Here is a 20,604-nt window from a genome sequence, read left to right on the forward strand (position 1 = left end):
TAATTTTTAATCTAAGTATTAATGTTATTAAGTAAAATTAATTTAAAATTTATTTTAAATAGTCACATTCACATTTTTATCATTGTTAATTTTAATTAATATTTATCCTCATTGATTTTAATTCATAATTCTTTCATTAGTTTTAAATAATAAATTTATTTATAAATTATCCATATTTAAAGTATTTTAGGTACATAATATAACTATAAAAAATTTATTATAAAAAAGTGGAATCATAATTCTAAAATATACTCTCAATAGTATGAATAAAGGAGACAAAAATGATTTGAAATTAAAAATATGTTAACTATTTTGACTTAATATTTAAAATTAAAAATAGTTAATGTGAAATTATTTTATCAAACATGTCTAATATAATTAATGAGTTAAATTAAGTTATTAAAAATAGTTTGCTAGTAATTTTAAAAAGTGCTTTTAACTCTTCTAATACTTAAAAGATAAAAAATTTTAACAATTAAAAAAGTGTAAAACGCTTCCTTGAATCAATACTAAACGAACTTTAAATCAAATTAAGTAATTAAATTGATTTATCAAACAAACTCTTTATCAAACACTCTTTTAAATTTAGATGACTTAAATTTCTAATACAATTGGGTATAGAAAAACTATAAGTAGTAGGTTGTTATAAAATTTGAAACTCTTGTAGATGATACCCAGGCACATGGAGGACACAAATTTAGCAATATTTGATATAAAGGGAAAATGACAATACAACCGAAATGGGAAAAACAACCATCGTTTCTTTTGTAAGATCAAATATGAATTTTTTTGAGAAAAGATGTGGTGTTTGTTTATTTGTGTCTTTTTTTTTTTTTTAAATTAAATATAAATAAAACTTAATTTAGCTTAATTATAAATATAATTTAATAATATTAAGTATTAAATGATTTATTTTTTATTAAATATTAACGGGAAGATGATTGTGAGGTTATGTTTGATTATTTTTAACATTTAGTAAAAAGTTAAATATTTTATTTTTTTATTTAATAAAAAATAAATAATAAGTAAGAAAAAAAAAGCTAAGAACAAAATAATATTTATTTTTTGACTTTATGGAAAAAGCCTACACTTAATATTAAGGTAAAAAAAATACACCATTTTAAGTAATGATCGGAAAAGGTGGGTGAATCCGGCCGAAGTCGGCTGGCTCCCAGTTCCCACCTAGCCTGTGTGGAGTCACGTGTAAAACTCGTTGCTAAAGACTTCTTTTTTAGTGTAAAGAAAGAACTTTGGGGCGGCACCTGCACCGGTCAAGCTTGGTCAAATGTTTAAATCATAATTAATTGTAAGATGCATTTAGTAGGTTAAGCCACCAAAAGGTACCAAATTTTGGATATAAAGCAAAGAAAGATTACAATTTGCAGGGTCCAGTTATTAATAGGCGCCAACCACCGAAGCCCACAGTAATTACGCGGTGGTCGCCGTGGGGATTGGGGTTGGGGTGGGCCAGCCCCTTCGCTACAGTCCTCTCCACGCAGGTCTTCCTTTTTAAGCGAGGTTGGCGGATCAAGCCATGGTTTTTCTTTATTTGTTAGTTTCGGGTTATTATTATTTTTTTCCATGGAATGGTGCAATGTTTCCCACCTTGTCTCTTCATAAAAGGCTGAAATACCTGCTCATCCTTATTAAACACATCCCTTCCACCCACTTTTCGTCTCTGTTTGCGTTTGAGGTGTCTGAAGAGGGAAAAACCCAAAAGAAAAAAGGAAAAAAGAAGGATCAATTTTGGTTTTGGGAATGGAGAATCAAGGGAAGAAGGTCTTGGTGACCTCCAACGGGGATGAGATTTCGGCGAACATTGCTTTCCATTTGGCAAAGCGGGGTTGCAGGTTCGTCTTACTCTGTTCTTGTTGATTTGGTTTCCTGAAATTAGTTTCATGTGAACAATTGGTTTTTGTTTTTTTTGGATAATTAGGCTGGTTTTGATGGGAAACGAGAGCGCTCTTCGGAAAATTGCCGAGGAAATAATGGGTTCTATAAAGGGTGCCGCTCCAGTGGAGGTGGTCGGAATGGATATGGAAGAGGAGAAGGAATCGGTTTTTGATGAGGCAGTGGGCAGGGCAACGATGTGGCTAGGCAAGTTGGATGCTTTGGTTCATTGCTACTCTTACGAAGGTTTGTCTAAAACTCCTGCTGAATTACAACGAACACCCATGTATTACTGTTCCACTTAAACAGAAATCAGACAGATAAAAAATTGATCATTCAATGGATACTCCTCTCCCACTCTTTTTATTTTTTATTTTTTTTTATTTTTTTATGTTTCTTAGTATTTTCCAAGAAACCAAACATAGCCTGGGTGGTGGGTATTTAGTGATTTTTAGTATGAAATAATAATTTGCGAGCATTATTTATTTATTTATTTATTTTTCAAATAGGGAAAATGCAAGAGCCTCTGAATTTACCTGAAGATGAGTTCAAAAAGATAGTGAAAATAAATTTCATGTCCTCATGGTACCTCTTAAAGGCTGTTGGCAAAAGATTGAAGGAGCAGAAGTCAGGAGGTTCCATTGTATTTTTGTCCTCCATAATTGGCAGCGAGAGGGGGCTCTATCAGGGGGCTGCTGCTTATGGTTCTTGTTTGGCAGGGGTGCAGCAGTTAGTTAGGGTAAGTGATCTTTTCATCCTTTTTATTTATATTCCTATTCTTTGCCAAGAATTTCCTTCCAATCATAATACATTCACCCTTAAGATTAATATTCACAGGCTATCGATAGCAATGAACATGAACATTTCTAAATATCTTGAAGACTGAGCATTTGTGTGTTGATATTGTTTGCACTTGGAAAGCCTTTTTTCACAGGGAACAGTGTGATTTCATCTTGTTGCCTATCCAAAAAAAAAAAAAAACGTGATTTCATCTTCTTATGCTATGTGGCTTTGCAACCTGGCTATTTCAGTATTTTGGTTGTTCATGTGTGCTTTTTTTGCTTGACGCATTGGGTCTCTTGGGTAACACAGAAATATTATACTTGGTACCTTAGCAGATTATAGGATCCCTTAGTTGTTAGAGTTTGTAGTGGATCCTTACATGCCTCCAATCAGCTTCCTTTGCACTTGACCATGCTCATCCATTTTGTTTAAAATAACCATTTTTTTTTACCGATCATTCAATCTTCGGATGAGTTGCTGCTTTGTGATTATGATTTGTCAACATATATAGATTTTGAATGTAAAGTTCATAAGACTTGTCATCAGTGTCCGGTGGTAGGCAAGGATGCTCTAAGATGCTTGAAGCTTGTTTTAGCTACCTAGTTGTGTTGAGTTGTCTTCTTACCCTGAACTTTTGAATGGTGCATAGGCATGCACCTAGGTTCCTTGCTAACATAAAAACTTGTTGGTTGGGCAAGCACCAAGAGAGCAAAGAAAGTGTTAGGTATGCTTGCTAATTGGGATTTGGTTGGGGGGATTCTTTTGGGAAATGTTCTGCTGGCATTTTGGTTTGAGGGTCAGTTTCATGAGACTAAGGTGTAAAACTTATCTCAGCCAGCTGATGGTTAGGATGCTGTGAGGTAATTCTGCTGCATAAAAAAGAGCAGAATGTGGCTGGTTCCTTTGTTAATATGGAATGGTGCCTTTTGGATTTTTAGGGGACTAGAGTGGCAGGTTGAGCAAGTTCTTTATGACATGGGTTTTCTTCTTTGTATTTTTGGTTGTACATCTACATAAAGTGTAATCTTTTGTAAGAATCGGGTTTTTCTGGTCAGATAAGGTTTTGCAAGTATGAAAATTATGTATGTATATTAATTGCATATATAATAGAATTACATGGTATACTGTTCAGTACTAGATACTGGTACTGGGTTTAATTGTTGGCACCACATGCCAGTCATATTTTTGGCACCATCATTGTGTAAAATCTCAAACAGAGCTGCATGTATAGGTCCTATGTGAATATGCAGGTTTAAGGGCATGTGCATGTATCCATACCTGAACACAGAGGGAGTGTTGTTAACCTCCGAAGGAAATTAAAAAAAGAAGAGAATATGAAAGGCTTTAAGCCCAATGGTCTTCAAGGCTTTAATACACGTTTACTCAGTTAAGTTTAAGTTGAGCCCACTACATATATAGTGTGAGAAACTTCTCCTCCTAACTGATGTGGAATACCACAAAATAAATCCTTTTGAGCCTCAAACTCTTGAGTCTGCAATTGGCACAAGTCTTTACATTTTGAAGTTGTAATCTTGTGGGATGTTCTTCTAAGGTTTTGTTTCTGGGTGATTTTGGGTTTACCTTTAAGCAGCACCTTAAGGCATGGGCCTCAACACCCATTTGTAATACCACCTATGATGCTTTGTATTGTATCTTAAAGGTTGTAATTTGTAAAAGAAACTAAGCAGTAGGATTAAGAATCCCTGATTGTTTTGGATATAATCTAGCCTTTTATCATTATAACACATGGGAAAAAAATTGCAGTTTTTCTAAATCATCAATTTCTTCAGTAGCGTTATTTGTATTGATATCTCTGGTTATTATTTTCAGCATGCAGCTCTGGAGATTGGAAAATACCAGATCAGGGTCAATGCAATTGCCCGTGGCTTGCACTTAGATGATGAATTTCCATTGTCAGTTGGGAAGGAGAGGGCAGAGAAGTTGGTGAAAGACGCAGCACCACTCCACAGGTGGCTTGATGTCAAAAATGATCTGGCATCGACAGTCATCTATTTAGTCAGTGATGGGTCGCGCTACATGACTGGGACCACCATATTTGTTGATGGGGCTCAGTCTCTGGTAAGGCCAAGGATGAGATCTTATATGTGATTCATATTTTTCCAGCACATCTTCAGGAAAGCGCGTTAGGAATCATGTGTCGACCTCAAATACTTGTGTTGAATACTAGTTCAGATACTCTGCAATTGTCCAACATCTGTTATGATCTGTAATAATTTTGGGGCCTCCAAATTTCATTGATTACTCTGCAATGGCAGTTCATCTGATGTTCTAGCACCTTCATGGTTACATTGTTACCAATTATTTATGAACACATCCTGCAATAAAATTGAAATAGATGAATGGCCTGATCTTGAAACAAGCCTCAGAGGTGTGAAACCAGATCCTGCTAAGCACATACACCATACCTACCCCCACTTGCAGCATATGGGGTTGGGATGAAAAGGGCACCATGACAGTTGATTTTCATTTTTTTTTTTCTTTTTGGCGTGTTAGATGCATAGTTTCAAAAACTTGTGAGAATCCGCCAGGAAAATCAATGTCTCTTGTTTGATTGTGATAAAAACAAGGACCATGGTCGATGGAAAATTCGTGATTAGTTGATTGACAGTGAAATGGGTAAAAAATTTCATCATGGATTAGTGGATTGATGGTGGAGTTGGGAAAAAAATTCATTAGAGATTAGTTGATTGATGGTGAAGGGTAAGACTATTCTGTTTGAATAATATGTCACATGTTTTAATATTTGATATTTATTATTAAAATAGGAAATCAAGTCATTTTTTAATTTTAAATATAACATGTAATTTTTTATTTATTATGATTAAAATATTTAAAAATTTATATTCTATTATTCAATATATAAAAATAATTTATATATTCAATAATACATGTATTAGCATTATTTTACAATAGTTTTATACATTTTTTTAAACTACAAATTATATTTTTTAATCAGTTTTTTAAAAATAAGTAATATAAAAAAGAAAAGAAAAAAAACAAAGAATAAATTATGACATATATTAAAAAAAATATAAGAAAGAAGTTGGATAAGATGTCATGTTTATAGTATCCCGTAATCAATCAAATATAGATTAATATATATTATTTTATTTTTTAAAGTCTATTTGATAAAAACGTTTTTAATTTAAAAAACATTCTCAAAAAGAAATTAATGATTTGACGAAATATAAATTATTACTTATAATACTTTTAAAAAAATTTCTTTCACTAAAAATATTTCAAATAAAAATAGGATCAAATATCCTAACAACATATTTGAGAAGGATCAAGGAAATGGGTCCATTCAAATTCATGTAGAATTTCTGGATTCATTTCCAAAATTGATGAGGTTTGAATTTTTTCATTCTAAACCCAGTAGTGAGCAGTAAGGACCAGAATTTCAACTATTTTTGGTGTTCCTCCAAGCTTTTTGGTATCACAAAGCATGAGAGTCGATTAAATGACATAAAAAGGATGTCGGAATATTATAATCAGAATAAAAGAAAGTTGGGTTCGATGGCACTGAAGATGAAGACGAATCATAACGTGTGGATTGCGGTTACCCGTCAATGGGGACGAACTGCAAGTTCCTTTCCATAGTTTGAATTCCGCAAAGCATCTAGACCCACTTGAATTCAAATCAAAAGTAAATTTCTATCTCCCCGACTTCCATCCATTTATTTTCTCCCCCACCACTCCCATCACCCCTTCACACCAATTCTCCAACCAGGCACATCTCGTGGCTGCTCCTCAACTACTTGTCCGTCCGACACATCATGCTTTGACAAATTTCCCCAACATGGTTATCAATTATCATCATCATTTCTTGAAGGGGAGGCCGCCTGATTGATTGACTCTCATGGGTGTGTTCCCCATTTTTCAAAGTTCCCCTCCCTTTGAATTTTGCTTTACTTCCCAGAAATCTTCCTTCTCAGAACTCCACTCCCCACTCCCAAATCGAGGCTCCATGAATCCCCCCATTCATTTTTGTTCTATCTCTTTCCTTCTCTTGACTCTTGAAATTACTTTTAAGCATGTAACTTTCATGTGACATAAAATAACGGTAAAAAAAATAGTTTTAAGTAATAAATAAAAATAATTAAATTTTTTTATTTATCATAATTATTTTTATATATTTTTTTTATTTCATAATTTTTATTATTACTCAAACTTATTTATTTTAATTATAATTTTTAAAAATAAATATATCAATTTGATAATTTAGAATAAATTTTAAATTAATTTTATTAAATAAATTTAATACTTAAACTAATAAATTTTAAATTAATAATTTAAATATAATTTAAGTCATTAAATAATAATATTAATTTTATCCAACGCCCCCACCCCCTAGAATGTCTTATAAACCTATTATTGCTATTAATGGAATGAAATATTTCCATTATTTTAATTATTTTCTTCAATATTTATTTAGGCGTAGAGCCCATCAATTATTCAAATTTTATAAATCAAAAGTAGAAGCATCAAGCAAGTGACCCATGTCAAGTGGCTACAAAAAAAAAAAGGTTGTTGGGCACGCACGTGTTCAAACTTTCAGAGCTGGGCATTTGAGAATTGGGATGACGTGGGATTTAGAAAAAGATATATTATTAAATTTTTTTTTAAAAAGTTTTATATTCACACCTTCCATTTCCTCTCCTTCAAAGCATGCCCCTCGTCAGCATTCACATTTGGCCTTCCTTTGTTAGACTTTTCCACCACCCATTAGGAACTTGGACTTTGAACTTTCTCCCTCGTATGACCTACTTTCAAATTTGTACACGTTGGATCATCATGATGTTCTTCTTATAAAATATCAAAGTCTCACCTCCTTACGTGTGTTAATTTTTTAAACGTTGTTAATCCTAAGAAGTACTTCTCATACTTTCCAAACCCAGGTGTTTTACGATGATCAGACGGAAATTGCATGTTTCCACCGGCCAACTGAATCCATTAAGCTAAACAATCGAAGGAAAGAAGGGTTTCATTGGCCCCTGGTTTTAGAGGAGGAATTGGGCATGAGTAGGCCAAGGCAAAAAGGACACATTTTTCAAGTCACGTGGAGCATGACTTCCAGCCTTTTCTAAAATACAACGCAAGGTTTGAAATTTCTAACCTAAGACATTTCTTTCAAATGATTTTTTAGAATCAGCCAACATAAATCACGAAAAAAGATTGATTATTTCTAAAGAGATTGACATTATAAGGAAAAGGAGGATGTATGACAAAGTCTATATTCGATAATCACTACTCTTATAAAGGACAATGCTCTCATTTCATTTTACAAGAAAATGAGTTGTTGATTAGCCTTGGAAAGGAGGATTATTGGAACAAATAAAAGTTACTAATATTTTAATATAATTTGTTTTTGCTCGATTTTATAGATGTTTAATTTATTTCAACATTACTATTATTGGCATTTTGCTTGGTTAAGTACATTGAATATGGTTCGGGCATGTGAAGATGCATAAAGGCACAAGTCATGAATTTGGACATTTCAATAGAAGTCGTCATGTATCATCTTCCATAAAGTGAAATAATTTGTTTAATCATTAGAATTGGATTTTGAAGTAGATGTGCTAGTTTTATGAGTCATATATCGACATGGACCTACCAAGATACATGTCATAAACATGTAATTTCTCTAACTACTATGTTATACATGATTTTAATATCGAGAGACCATTGATTTAATATTAAATTAATAATTACTTATAATTTATATATGACTGAGATCCTTAAATGATTATATATTTTTATTGACTTTGATGATTCCATTAAGTTAGAATTTAAGACAATTATATTCTCTTGAGTAATCTCAAGGACAATGATACAACTTAATCCATAACCATGATGTCATAAGTTAATTCCATTTACGTCTCCTAAAGTTTTAACTAAATGCACTTATCCTTCATTAGTCTAAAGTTTCATCAAATATATCTCGTATCATTTTTATTTATTATTTTTACTCATTTTTCTTCTCACTCAAAATAAGAGAGGTATTGGAAGAAATTTCAAACTCATGAGAACTAAGTGTATTTAACCAAATCTTGAGAGAAGATGATTGAAATCAATCCTAATTCTATTAAGTTAGAATTTGATACTTATACCAAGGGGCATGGATATATTAATTAATCATGGAAATAAAGTTGATGTATAACTCAAGGAATAAGATAAAATTCAAATGGTGGATGACAAATTCCAATTTGAATTGTGGATATGAGTTTACGAAGAATATCATGCAATGGTATAGTTGGTTGTCGCCAAAATATTTATTGATCCATTGTTATTATAATTTTTATAGAATTTTGGAGTGCAATTAATCTTCTTTACTAGAGTGAATTTTAATTATATAATTTTTATAAAATTATTCTATGGTAGTAAGTTATTTTATGGGTTCTAATGGTTCCATTCGAACTATTTAATTAAATATATAATTATTTAATTAAGCAATCGGGAAATTAGGGTGCATCATGTGGTCTTGAGTGCACCATGAGGGCCATGACCAAGGTGAGATCATCGAGGGTAGTTTAGTTTTTAAGGTCTATAAGAGAATTTATATTTGTATGCACCTAATTACTCTACATGCCCATTTTAAAACATTAATTTTATTAGCACATCCACCCAATTTTTTTTAATATACCTAAAATACCCCTTTATTATTCTCTTCCATAGTCATCCTCTTCCTTCTCTCAATTTTTAGTCTCAATAACAAACCCTACGGCAAAATCCTTTCTTTGAAGTATATTCGTTAAAATAAAAAAATAAAAAAATAAAAAAGCATTCAGTTGGAAAGGAAATTTAGATCTTATGATTTATGTAAATTTTAAGTGTTCGTAGGATGTATGCAAGGCCTCGACAATCTTCCTTTAAGAAAATTTCTTCAACAAAACCAACTTTTGTTCTCTCTTGTCGCATTGTCTAGTTGAAACCCTGAAACTTCTACTCTATAACATAGCAAACTTAGCTACCTACATTGTCTCCAAAATTCTAAGTCTCTGTAGTTTTCCTTACATAATCAAGAGTAATTCCATGTGTACATCTTGTCAAATGGCTAAAAGTCATATATTTCCTTGTAAAATTAAAGAGTAATTCCATGTGTACATCTTGTCAAATAGCTGAAAGTCATATTTCCTTGCATAATCAAGAGTAATTCCACGTGTGCATCATGTCAAATGGCTAAAAGTCATATATTTCCTTGTATAATCAAGAGTAATTCCATGTGTACATCTTGTCAAATAGCTGAAAGTCATATTTCCTTGCATAATCAAGAGTAATTCCACGTGTGCATCATGTCAAATGGCTAAAAGTCATATATTTCCTTGAATAATCAAGAGTAATTCCATGTGTACATCTTGTCAAATAGCTGAAAGTCATATATTTCTTTGCATAATCAAGAGTAATTCCACGTGTGCATCATGTCAAATGGCTAAAAGTCATATATTTCCTTGTATAATCAAGAGTAATAATTCCATGTGTGCATCTTGTCAATATATTACCTTTTGTTGCTTGACAATCAAACTCAATAAAACCATTCAGTTTAATACATTCAGACTAAAGGGGTCTTTCTCCTCTAGTTTCTATCAACGATGCAAAATATTTTTTATTGTTCATAGATGATTGTATATGTTTTTGTTGGTTATATCTATGGTGTCCAAAAGTGAAACTTTTTAAAGAATAAGTTGAAAATTAGCTTGATATTTTTTATTATTCATAGATGATTGTATATGTTTTTGTTGGCTATATCTATGGTGTCCAAAAGTGAAACTTTTTCATTCTCCTTAAGGTTTAAAGAATTAGTTGAAAATTAGCTTGATGCCACAATAAAAGTCATGCAAACAGAGGTTTCTTTTTTTTACATGTTTTTATAATGTTTTGAGCTAATTGAAAATGAGGAGAATACTTTGGTAACTTTTGCATTGTCCACAAGTCTACAAATTGTGAAAATTGGTTTTTAGAATTATTTAAAAAAACATTCTAAACATGATCTTATATTCCTTCATCATTCTCTTAGTGGACTCCTTTTTATGAATGACAATGGGGTGGATTTGGAATGGGTCCCCCATCCCAACCGACCCCATTTTTTAAAAATAATTTCCCCATTAAAAGAATTAAATGGGGTGGGGCGAGATAGGTAAGTGAATTTCCCATATCCGTCTTACCTAACCTTATTTATTTATTTGTTTTTAATTTTTTGAAACTCTTTTTTTAAAATTATTATTTAAAATTTTTAATTATATTAAAATAAATATATTTTATAAATAATTAAAATATTATAATTTTTTATAACTTATTTTATTGAAAATTAATTTTTTATCATATATATTAAAAATAGGAAAATAAAAATTAAATTAATTTTTATTATTAATTTTATATATAATTAGGGTGGGACAAAGGCAAAATAAGGCAATATCGAAACCCACTTTGAGTTTTAAAAAAAAATCCCAAACTCACCCTTAACTAATTTATTTAAATTTCAAACTCATCCTATTAGCGGTGAGGTGAGACGGGTACTCGAGAAGACCTGTCCCATTACCATCCCTACTCTTTTTGTCCATCACAAAAGTGAGCCACCCTAGAAAGGATCTAACATGTTTTTTCCTTTATCTAGGTAAGAATATTTGGATTACTTCATTCCAAACCCAAAAAATCAATAGGATTCATGAAATTAACTTCATAGGGATACTAGATCTAGGTAGTAAAAGCATTATAATCATAAAACTTAGATCCAAGTACTAAAAAATATTCTCTTGATTTGAATGTTCTTAAATCATTAGTTAATGAGACTGATGATGTAGATTTCAATACCTTGCGATCTTCTGCTCGATGACCCTCTCTTAGAACTCATCATATGAAAATGATGAAATTCTCTCTATAGGGATGGAAGCTATGACTTTCTCTCTCTCTCTCTCTCCCTGGAAGACAAAATAATTAAAGTGCTTTACCTTAAACCCTTAGGAGGTTTATATATATAATCTTTCATGTGAGTTTAAGTGACTTGAATCCATCTTGAGTTTGAATTACTTAATCTAACTTATAGAGTTCCAATTAATTAATTACCCAATTCATAAAAAGCATTCATAAGTTTTGGTGGAATCTTATATATTTACCAAAATGCTCTTATGTACATATGAATAAAGAACCCAAATATCCTTCAAACAATATGCCATTAAGGAATATGAGATCAAGTGGATACCATTGGGGCCCATAGGAAAATACTGGCTCTCTTAAAATCTAATTTTAAAGTTGACTTAACATCCCATTATAAAGAGTTAATTGTACTTCAAGATCCTATTATATTAAATTGAGATATAAAGCTTAGGTTTGTGACCTACAAACAACTGTATTATGAATGGGTGGCCATATTCTAACAAGTTGAATGCTATCAACCTCCTATTATGTGATCAAGTGACATTCTCTAGCTTCACATGAGTAAATGCCAAATTCTACTTAAGAAATTAATATAACCATAGTTTGCATGATCAGTTGTTCTTAAGACCATTCAAGGGACACCCTGTCTCAAACCTATTAGATATAATGATGCATTTCTTGAGAATACCTGTTGCCACTTGCCTTAATCAACAATAACATAATTTGTAGGGATTATATGACCACTTTAGACTTTTACTTTTTGGTCAAAGCCGTTGAAGACCTCAATGCTAACTTAATATTCTCTTAACATCAAGAGCTTATGCAATATAACAACTTTGTGATGTCATAACTCCCTAATAGCCAATGGCATGACTCACTATAGTTTTTGTTTAATATATAATCATACACACTAGTGCATGGTGGGATAGAGCCCTATAAAGCATGACATTATATAGTAGTTTTAGATTTATTAATAAATTTATTTATTTATGTTTCTTGTTTACTTTACTATCCCATATGTATTAATTGGTTATGTGAGTATACATGTCTATATCACTTGCATTGTATATGACCTAGATGCATTAGGAGTTGGATAGAGAATACAAATCATGGGTTCCTTACAAGATGATAAGTTGTTTATAGTTGGCTCATAGATTTGGATAATTTAGTAGAAACAATAATGCACTTCTTTTTAATTAGAGAAATGGTTTATCTCAATCGTAGGGATGAGTTTCCCATTATGAGTGTACTAGTATATAATTACACATTGGAAAAAACTTAGGATGAATTGTGATGTAAGACTATTGATTGTCATGATTTACCAAACTACTATAATGCATAGACTTTTAACCTTGAGAGGATATTGACTCTGTGCCAAAATCAATAAGAGATTTTAATTTATGGGTGAAACTCTAATGTGGTCATATATTCTTATGGATTGGGTCACTATTGATAGAGGTTGGTGACAAATTCTTAATAGAGACATTATGATATCTTATGAGAGTGAGATAATATGCCCTCTTGCGTGATCCAAAGAACATATAATTTAGAAGATTATGGTCATAATGTTTCCTTAGTGAAAATTTGACATATGCTCATAAAAGTTAGAGTATATTAATTGATCACATAATAAGTGAATTTGTAACTCAATGATTGAAGAGGTAATCTTGATAAGTGATAACACTACCTTGTTAGATTATGGATAACAGTTCACGAGGGGTTTACATGTAGTGGATAGAAGGACACAAATCCAAGGTTTGTCTTGTTGTAATTACATAGGATACTGAAGTACAATTGAGTCTCTTTAATGCAAGTTATTTCTCTTGTTAGAAGGTAGTACACTATACCCTTAAATGGATTGCCCAAGTTTATGAACTGCCTAGGAGTGACGTCCCTATTTGCAAGTAACTCATGATTTGAATTTTTTGCGCAACTCCTCATACACTTAAGTCATGTGCAAAGCAAGTGATGCAAGTTTGAATGCTCAATATAGATGCATAAATAGTATAGTGAATGAAAAATCACAATCATAATATAAATAATAATGAAATTCATTTATTATTACATCATATCATGCTTGTAAGGGTTCTATCCTAACAAAACAAATCTCTTAAGTTAGCTCCACAAGCTTGGTATATCAAGTAAATGGCTATGTCTTTGCTTTAATGGGGTTTTCCCGATTCTGGATCAGATTCTTCTATGTTTGTCTATGTAGGTGACATTATTGTTACAAGAACAAATTCAATCTTATTTCAAGAGCTTTTTTGAGGTTACTTTATGAGATCTTAGTAAACCAAATTATTTTTTTAGGAATTGAGGTCACAAGATTATAATTGACACTTTACTTGAGTCGAGCCAAGTATGTTCAAAATTTATTAGAAAAGGTTGATATGTTTTTTGCCAAGCCTATGTGTACACCCATGTTATAAGGAAACCTAGACTACTCCATTCCTTGGCCTTGGATCTCGTAGGGTGTATGCAATTATTCCTAGGGTTTTCTAAATCTAACGACAAGAGAAAAATATGGTTAAAAGAAAAAAAAAACTATAATGACTATAGATCTAGAGATTTTGAGTAACATAATTGTGATATGGATATTCCTAGATTGAATTCAATATGATGAAGTAAACTATAAGCAACATAGATTTTGTATACCCAAGGATCTTCTATTTAATCTCTCTTTTTACGAATTATGGCACAAGAAAAGGGTAGACTTATCTAGAGAGAGACTAAGGTTTTCCTTTTTAGTGTCTGAAAGATAACAATGCAAAAGTGAAACCTTAAACCTTTAAGAGGGTTTGTATAGGTTTTCTGGTAGGCTTAAGTGTATGATTTGAGTAGAATTTCTTCCATTTTACTTTTTACTTTAAAATCTGCTTTTTTTTATTAATTCATTTTTTTTTACATTATGGTACTTTTAAGTGAACTAATCCTAAAAATTAAACAATATTTGATTTTTCAAAGGTTTGAGTGAAAGAAAATAGAGAAGAAAAAATTTAAAGAAATTAAGAAAAAGAATATGAAGAAAATTTATAAAATTTTTCATATTTGATTGTTTGTATATGAAAAAGTTGAGGAAAAGAAAATTAAATTGTTGAAGAATATACCTTTTTCAATTTTTCTTCAACTTTATTTGAGGAAAATAGGGAGAAAAATCTTTTAGTATTTCTCTTTTATTTCCTTAACATTTTTTCTCCTATTTTTTTAATGGCATTTAAATATAAGAAAATAATTTTATTTAACAAATTTTTCCTTTCCTAGGTACTTGTCAAAAACCAAATACATATATATTTGAAATTACTATATTGGTGAAGACAATTAAAGTTTTGAAATTAGATTAAAGACATCGTTTTAATTTAATAGTGTAAATTAAAATTTTAAGATTAGATTAAAGTTATTGTTTAAAGTTGAAAATGTATATAGAGTTAATTATTTTGCAAGTGAATAGACATAATTATATTATTTGGTTTTATATATAGTGTCCCTAATCTAATGAAGTGAATCCTATCAATATCTTAAAATTACCTCTACTATCCTCAAGTTTCATATCTTTTTATTATACAATCAACTAATACACTCTTACTCATTAAGAGCATGTGTCAAATTCCACTAAGGGAATTAATGTGACCACATATTTCATGATAAAAAATCTTTAGGATCACCCAATGGGATACATTGTCTCAAACCTATAAGATATTATGATACCTATCTCAAGAATACCTATTGTCATATGCCTTAATCAATAGTAAACTCAATCCATAAAGAATATATAACCACCTCAATGTCTCATTTGTAGGTCAAAGTTATTGAAAACTTTAATATTAATTCAATATTCTTTCAAAGTTGAGAGTTCATGCAATATAATAACTTAGTGAAGTTATGACTACTCGTTAACCAATGCCATCATTCATTGTAGGTCTTGTCCAATGTATAACTATACACATTAGTGCATTTGTCATAGGAAATCCATCCCGATGACCAAGACATGTCATTCCTCTAATTAAAAGGTAATGCATAATAACATTAGATAGATTGCCTAAGTCCATAAATTAGTTGTAACAAGCCATCAACTTGTGCGAAACTCATGAAATGGATATTTTGTGCAACTCCTATTGTATTCAAGTCGTGTACAATGCATAAATAGGATAGTAAAAAAGAAAACTGGAATCATTGTGTATAAATAATGATAAAATCCATTTATTGTTACATCATGTTATACTTTTAAAGACTTTATCCTAACAATGTTATTTTTAATGAAAATGGTTTTCCATTTTATAAAACCAAACATTGCATTGTAGTTTTTTCTAGTGATGAAATCATTATTATCTTATTGATTCTCATAGCATGACTAGTAGCCAAAGACTTCAATCAAGTTGAGGGGACTGACTATTTTAAGACTTTTATCCCAATAGTTAAGTCGACTACTATTTGAATTGTGTTAACTGTCAGCTCCTTAGACCCTTGACTTAACCATGGAGAAATAGGCCTCATGGGTAGGCCTTGCACCCATGAAAGCCTAGGATGAAAGCAGGGAAATCCTGGAGGTTTGGTGGTTCAAACTCTAGGAGCTAAGTGAGGAGGCCGCGGGTAAGCCAGACACGCACCGCGCGCGCACCATGGGCGAGCCAGACGCGCACCGTGAGCGGGCCAAATGCGCACCATGGGCGAGCCAGACGCTCAACGCGCGCGCACCACGGGAGAGCCAGATGCGCATTGCAAGCGAGCCAGACGCGCATTGCGCACGCACCACGGGCGAGCCAAATACGCACCGCGTGCGCACTGTGGGCGAACCAGACATGCACCGCGTGAGCACCAGATGGGCATCGCGCGTGCACCTGACTTAGGTAGTGCAGATGAAGGCTGAGGGACTTGGAATTTTAATTTATAATTAAAATTATTATTCCATTATGTTTCTTCAAACATATTGATGTCTCCTCAAGAAACAATGAAAACGGCTCGTATTGCTCTTTAAGGGGGGGAGGGGGTAGGTGACTTAAAGGAGGGAGCCACTAAGAGAAGCCTTGACCGCACCAAAGGGGTACCATGGCACAGCCTTGGGCGTGCCTAAAACACACGACGCGACTCGAGCACGCACACATGGGCTCCACGACATGTGTGGTGTGCACCCCGTGGCCGCAACGGCATGGGGCATGGTGTGGCCTACCCCATCCCCGCGCAGGCACGAGGTCGCTTAAGCCTTGTGCGGTGAGCCAGCTGATGAAACCATGAGCGCAATGCCATGGTCTGATGGCTCCAAATGATAGCTGACTCGCACCAAGATGCCTACGCACAACACAGGGGCGCAATGCCCTGTGCACCAAGAGAGATCAGCCATGGGCGTAATGCCATGGCTCGTTGTTGGGAAGCAAGCAACAAGCCCAAGCCATGGACACCTAGACATGGCATGGGCTCACACATTAGTGTGGGGAAGGCATACTGATGCACCAAATGCTTGGTCAAATGGTTGGTGCACGTTGTCTAGCTCAAAGGGCCTTGATCAAAGACATGCTGATGAACACCCGGTCACAAGAGGCACCTTACGGGGGAGGGGTCGACTTGTTAGGAAGACTCACTAGCAGCTTGGCGAGCAAGACCTAAGGAGATGGCAATGCAGCTAGCTTAGTGACCAAGTCAAGCCGTCATTTGACCTGCAGTTGGCTGAGGGATGATGGATGGTGCAAGTGGGTGGCATGTGCAGGCCACTATCTGGGTGGTGGGTGGTTATGCAAGGTAGTTGAGGGCGGTTCTGGCCAGTTGTATAACCACCTAGTTGGCTCTAGGAAATTCAAATTTGTAACTGCAGTTTGAGTCTTTTAAAAGGGCTCCTGCAGCCTTGAAATAGAGAGAGAGAGTTTGGGGAAAAGGTTCCTTCTCGTATGCTTGGGTGAGAGCACTGTACTCTGGTTCAGGAAACAATTTTGTCTTGTAAGAGTGATTAATACAAGTTGGGAAAGGATTCTCGTAACCTCATGTGTCATTGTTGCTTTGTTCTTTCTGTGTTTTACTTTGTTTTTCTAGACGCTGGGAAGGAAGGTTGGCTAAGGAAGGGTCCTTAGCACCGCGCACTTGTGAAAAATTCAGTGAGATTTTCAGGGGTGTGATATTAACCATAGTGATCTCTTAAATTCTAAGGCAGTGAACTTAATGGAGTTAGTTATAGCGATCCTGCTATTGTGAAAAAATATGCTAGATATGCTCAATTAGGTGAAAATTTTGAATTAGATCATGCAATATCACAACTTTAGTGGTTAGATGTCCATAATGCATTTTTTTAATAGTGATTTAAAGGAAATAGTTTTCATGATTCAACCCTAAGGGTTTATTGATGCATTCTATCCTACAAAAGTTGCACAATAAACAAAACTCTTTATGGTCTTAAGCTAGCTCCACCAACTTCATATATCAAATAATTGGTCATATCTTTGCCTCATTGGTGTTTTCATGGTTCCAAATTAGATTATTCCATGTTTGTTTACAAAAAACATAGTGATATCATCATTCTTCTTCTCAATGTAGATGATATTCTTATTATAATAAATAATTCAATTTTAATTCAAAACCTTATTTCTTTTATCAATGATGGCTTTGCTCTACAAGATCTTTGTAAACTAAATTATTATTTTAGGAATTGAGGCCATAAGATCAAGATTACACTTTCCTTGAGTCAAGCCAATACATTTTTGATTTATTAGAAAAGGTTGATATACTTTAAGTCGGCCTATGCCTATACCTATGTCATCTAGTTCACCAATTTCCCTATATGAGGGCAGTCCCTTGTCATGTGTCACACATTATGGAAGTCTTGTTGGTGCCCTAGAATATTGCACTTTGACAATACATGATATTAATTACTTCATCAATAATATATACTAGTTCTTACATAACCTTATTAATTGTCACTAGCAAGGCTTAAAGCTTATACATTGATACTTGAAAGGGGCAATCAACATGCTTTCACCACAAGCTCATCCTCAACTAGCCTACTTGTTTATACTAGCTTGGTCGGTGCCGTTGATGATAAACTCAACACTAATGGCTATTGTGTTTATCTTTGTTCTTATCTTATGGTCCTTTAACAATTACAAGGTTGTCTCTTGGTCTTCAACTAAAGTTAAGTACAAAGGTTTGGCAAATTCATGAGTAGTTTTAGTGGATTTTAATATATTTTGCAAGGATTATCTTTGCCTTCGACTCTACCACCATCACTCCTATGTGATAATATCAATGTAATCTATCTTTTGATCAATCCTATTCTACATTTAAGGACTAAACATGTGGAGGTCGTCTATATCTCATTTTCTTTACATGAGACCCTAAACTCATTGTCCTTTGGAGATAATGAGCTTGAATGGGGATGTTAGGAAACAAAGCAATGTTTATATTTTTATTTTAGTTAGATTGTTTGTTAGTCATAATTAGTTAGAAGTTAACTTATGTATAATTATCTTTTATAGTGGGGTGATTGTGACTAATCTCTATCATCCAAAAACCTTTATATGTAAGTACTATAAATACTCTTAGTAATGGCATGTGAGTTGCATTCATTCTATTATATTTTTCACTTCAAACTCTATTATGCTTCCTTTCATTCACTCATTTTTTGTACACTATCATTTCTAAGTGGATTAGTCTAAAAACTTAACTTATGATTGATTTTTGAAAAAATTGAGAGAAGAAAATAGAGAAGAAAAAAAAATTATACAATTTCTTTTATTTAATTGTTTATAGAAAAATTGAAGGAAAGAAAAGTAAAGTATTGAAGAACATACTTTTGTCAAAATTTTCTCACATTTATTTAAGGAAAATAGTGAAAAAAATATTTTAATATTTCATTTTCTCTTTCCTTAGTATTTTTTTCTTTCATTTTTCTTGATGATATCTTGATATAAGAAAATAATTTTATCAAAACTAAATACATATATATTTGAAATTAATATATTGGTGAAAGTAATTAAAGTTTTGAAATTAGTTTAACGACAGATTTAAAATGACAATGTATATTAAATTTTGAAATTAGATTAAAGCTGTCATTTTAAGTTGACAATGAATATAAAGCTAATTAATTATTGCCCGAAGGAATAGGCATAATTACATTATTTTGGCTATATATATATGCAGTCATTAGTCATTAGTCATTAGTGGCATGTTTTAGGAAAGGAAAAGGTTCATGAATACTCCCCTTCTCTTAAGATTTCTTCGAGCAAATGATGGCACAGAACTTTTAGTCCTTGCTCTTTTGGAATTTAATTCAACTACGTTTAGAAAATGACCACCTTTCAAATTAAACCTCCGTCAATATCTCGTATGAATGATTCGCCTTTCAACATTTTCTTCTTCGGTAGGGAAGAAAAAGACACCCACAAAGGCACTAACAACAAGTTACAGGCCAAAGCTCCTGGATTCGATGCCAGCTACTAGGGGTCCAGTTGGCCTCAATATTTGGGTGGGAAGTGTACAATGCCACTGATTTCTAGACAAAATTAAACACCATGGGAACGGTGTGCTTGTTAGGTTTTTAAACAATGCAAACTGTTCTCGTGTTTTTAAAAATAAAAAATATAGTGTTTAATTTGAAAGAATTGTTTTTAATAATTTTTATTTATTTTTTAAAGGTTATTTTAAAGAATAATTACAAAATATAAAAAATTAATTTTAAAAATATTCAAAATAAATAAAACGCATATCAAATTTTAAAGCAGATTTTTGTTCTATAAAAATATCAGAGAACAGTTACATGTTATCACCAGGACTAAAGTTTCTGGATTCCTCCCCCCTCTAAGTATCCTTTTATATATAAAATGGCATGTGCTAAAACTCTTGCAGCCATCATTTAAGACCGTTGACATGTTGCAGCTGATCAGGAAGTGCTTTGGAGGAGAAAGAACAACCATGGAGATCAGTATCTGTGACTGTGACGCCATTAGCATTCTAAATTTGAGAAAGGATCGAAAAAACTTTGAAGTGAGCAGTTTCGAAGATTGGATATGAAAAAAAAAAGAGAAAAAAAAGTGGGTGTACGCATAGGACAGTCCTTTTCCC

General features: G+C 32.7%; 1 protein-coding gene across 1 annotated transcript; it reads left to right on the forward strand.

Moving 5' to 3' along the window:
- The first annotated feature begins 1,342 nt into the window (after window positions 1–1,342).
- On the forward strand, window positions 1,343–5,053 carry LOC100258305 (uncharacterized). The gene is made up of 4 exons (XM_002271314.5): window positions 1,343–1,850; window positions 1,937–2,136; window positions 2,400–2,629; window positions 4,504–5,053. The coding sequence occupies exons 1-4, from the start codon at window positions 1,759–1,761 to the stop codon at window positions 4,780–4,782; spliced, it is 801 nt and encodes a 266-aa protein (XP_002271350.1). The 5' UTR covers window positions 1,343–1,758; the 3' UTR covers window positions 4,783–5,053.
- The last annotated feature ends 15,551 nt before the right edge of the window (window positions 5,054–20,604 follow it).

This window comes from Vitis vinifera, chromosome 14 (assembly GCF_030704535.1).
Source record: "Vitis vinifera cultivar Pinot Noir 40024 chromosome 14, ASM3070453v1".
Lineage (NCBI taxonomy): Eukaryota > Viridiplantae > Streptophyta > Magnoliopsida > Vitales > Vitaceae > Vitis > Vitis vinifera.

Coding starts and splice junctions, on each gene's coding strand:
- LOC100258305 (XM_002271314.5), top strand. CDS start 1,759: ATGGAGAATCAAGGGAAGAAGGTCTTGGTGACCTCCAACGGGGATGAG. Junction 2,137..2,399: donor TCATTGCTACTCTTACGAAG/GTTTGTCTAAAA, acceptor TTTTTCAAATAG/GGAAAATGCAAGAGCCTCTG. Junction 2,630..4,503: donor GGGTGCAGCAGTTAGTTAGG/GTAAGTGATCTT, acceptor TATTATTTTCAG/CATGCAGCTCTGGAGATTGG.